This window comes from Palaemon carinicauda, chromosome 10 (assembly GCF_036898095.1).
Source record: "Palaemon carinicauda isolate YSFRI2023 chromosome 10, ASM3689809v2, whole genome shotgun sequence".
Classification (NCBI taxonomy): Eukaryota; Metazoa; Arthropoda; class Malacostraca; order Decapoda; family Palaemonidae; genus Palaemon; species Palaemon carinicauda.
In genome coordinates this window covers 79,155,232-79,156,721 of record NC_090734.1, presented here as the reverse complement: position 1 = coordinate 79,156,721, position 1,490 = coordinate 79,155,232, and the positions used below count along the sequence as shown (strand labels likewise).

At 32.2% G+C, this 1,490-nt stretch overlaps 1 protein-coding gene across 1 annotated transcript in view; it reads right to left on the bottom strand.

Annotated features, from left to right (window-relative positions):
• Positions 1–223: 223 nt before the first annotated feature.
• LOC137648072 (serine-rich adhesin for platelets-like) overlaps positions 224–1,490 on the bottom strand; it is a 57,917-nt gene continuing 56,650 nt past the window's right edge. The window contains exon 9 of the mRNA XM_068381011.1: positions 224–344. Coding sequence (XP_068237112.1) covers positions 224–344 — 121 coding nt within the window. The remainder of the gene's footprint in view (positions 345–1,490) is intronic.

Below are 1,490 nucleotides of genomic sequence, written 5' to 3'. Positions count from 1 at the left end.
CAACAAAGTTCTTACGTGGTGGTATCGCATCAAGCCACTTCTGTCTTTCATAACGGTCTTTCAACAGTCGAAACTCTCGGCACCTGTTATCCTTGTTATAATTACCGTTGCATTTCACAACACTACTCTTATACAGCATTTTGAATACACAAAATCAGCAATAAAGAACCTATGAAGAACCAAACAAACAAACAAAATCAGCAATAACCTATGTTAACAAACACTATCCACTTCTAAATGCAGCCACTGCCAAAAGACGGAGCGACACAGCCTTCCACCTCCATTGCCCGTGGTACATTGGACTGGCCTCCGCTAGCGGATTGAGGAATCTTGGTATGCATGTCCTGTGTAATAGCAGTCCTTGGTTATGAAATGAATACAGACAAGGTTGAAGAATTTTCACGAAAAGAAATCACTGTAATTGCTTAACATTCTATGTTTATTCTTTATGTTTGTTATTCCCTATTCAAATTTTAAGCTATGGCCAAATGTATATGGATCATCTTAACCACGACTCTAAGAACTCTAAAGGGAAATTCCTCGCAATAATTCATCTGTAGTGGAAGTGTAATAGTTGTCAGTAAAAAACCAAAAGCTTCTTGAACATTGAAAATGTGTATTGAAAATAATATGATCCAAACAATAGGCTGCCATTAAAATACAATGAGATTAAGGGACTTAATTTCATTGATCCCAAACAGTAAGCTGACAAAAAATATATTCATCCAAAAGAAATGTATACAGGATATGAAAGGTCATTAACTGCATTGCACCTATGGTAGCACTATTTATTTTATCTATTCTTTGGATATTGTCAAACTTGACACTGCTCCGTTTCTGTGTATATTTTCCATTCACATCCAGCCAAGAGTATTGCTTTTATTCATCTATTTTCCTTGAACTTTTTAATTCCGCTACCCTCATGGTTTGTTTTTACTGGGTGTCCACTCAATACTTGTGCAGAAGTCCATTGTACAAACAAGTCACATTTTTCATTAGAAAAAAAATTCTTTTCATCGGTTCATAGTCAAACCCTTTTTTTCATACGAATTCAATAATTTTTAAGTGTCAGAGGATTATCAATTGTTAGGTTTTGTACTTAACAATAATTGATTTTTTATTAAGTATGAATAAAAATATATGAAATAAAACTGGCGTGATTACTTTAGAAATTACTATATCATTTTATCTCTGCAATATGACATATTCTGATAAATTCCCAATTTCCTTCTTTAGATTTTATGTTTCCAATGCAGCATTCCATTGAATATAATAATTGAATTGATCATTGGTAATGCTTTACATTTAGTTGGAAAATGTCGATAAATATATTTGGGTTTATTTTGCAGAACTATGTATATCATGTTATTGGTTTATAAAATTTAGAGGTTTCCTAAATTTAGTGTTACAAAATTGTGCTAATTAGCATTATACAATTTATACCATCGTTTCTGTACAATAATTGTTTATGCATTTTTGTTGTATTAGAT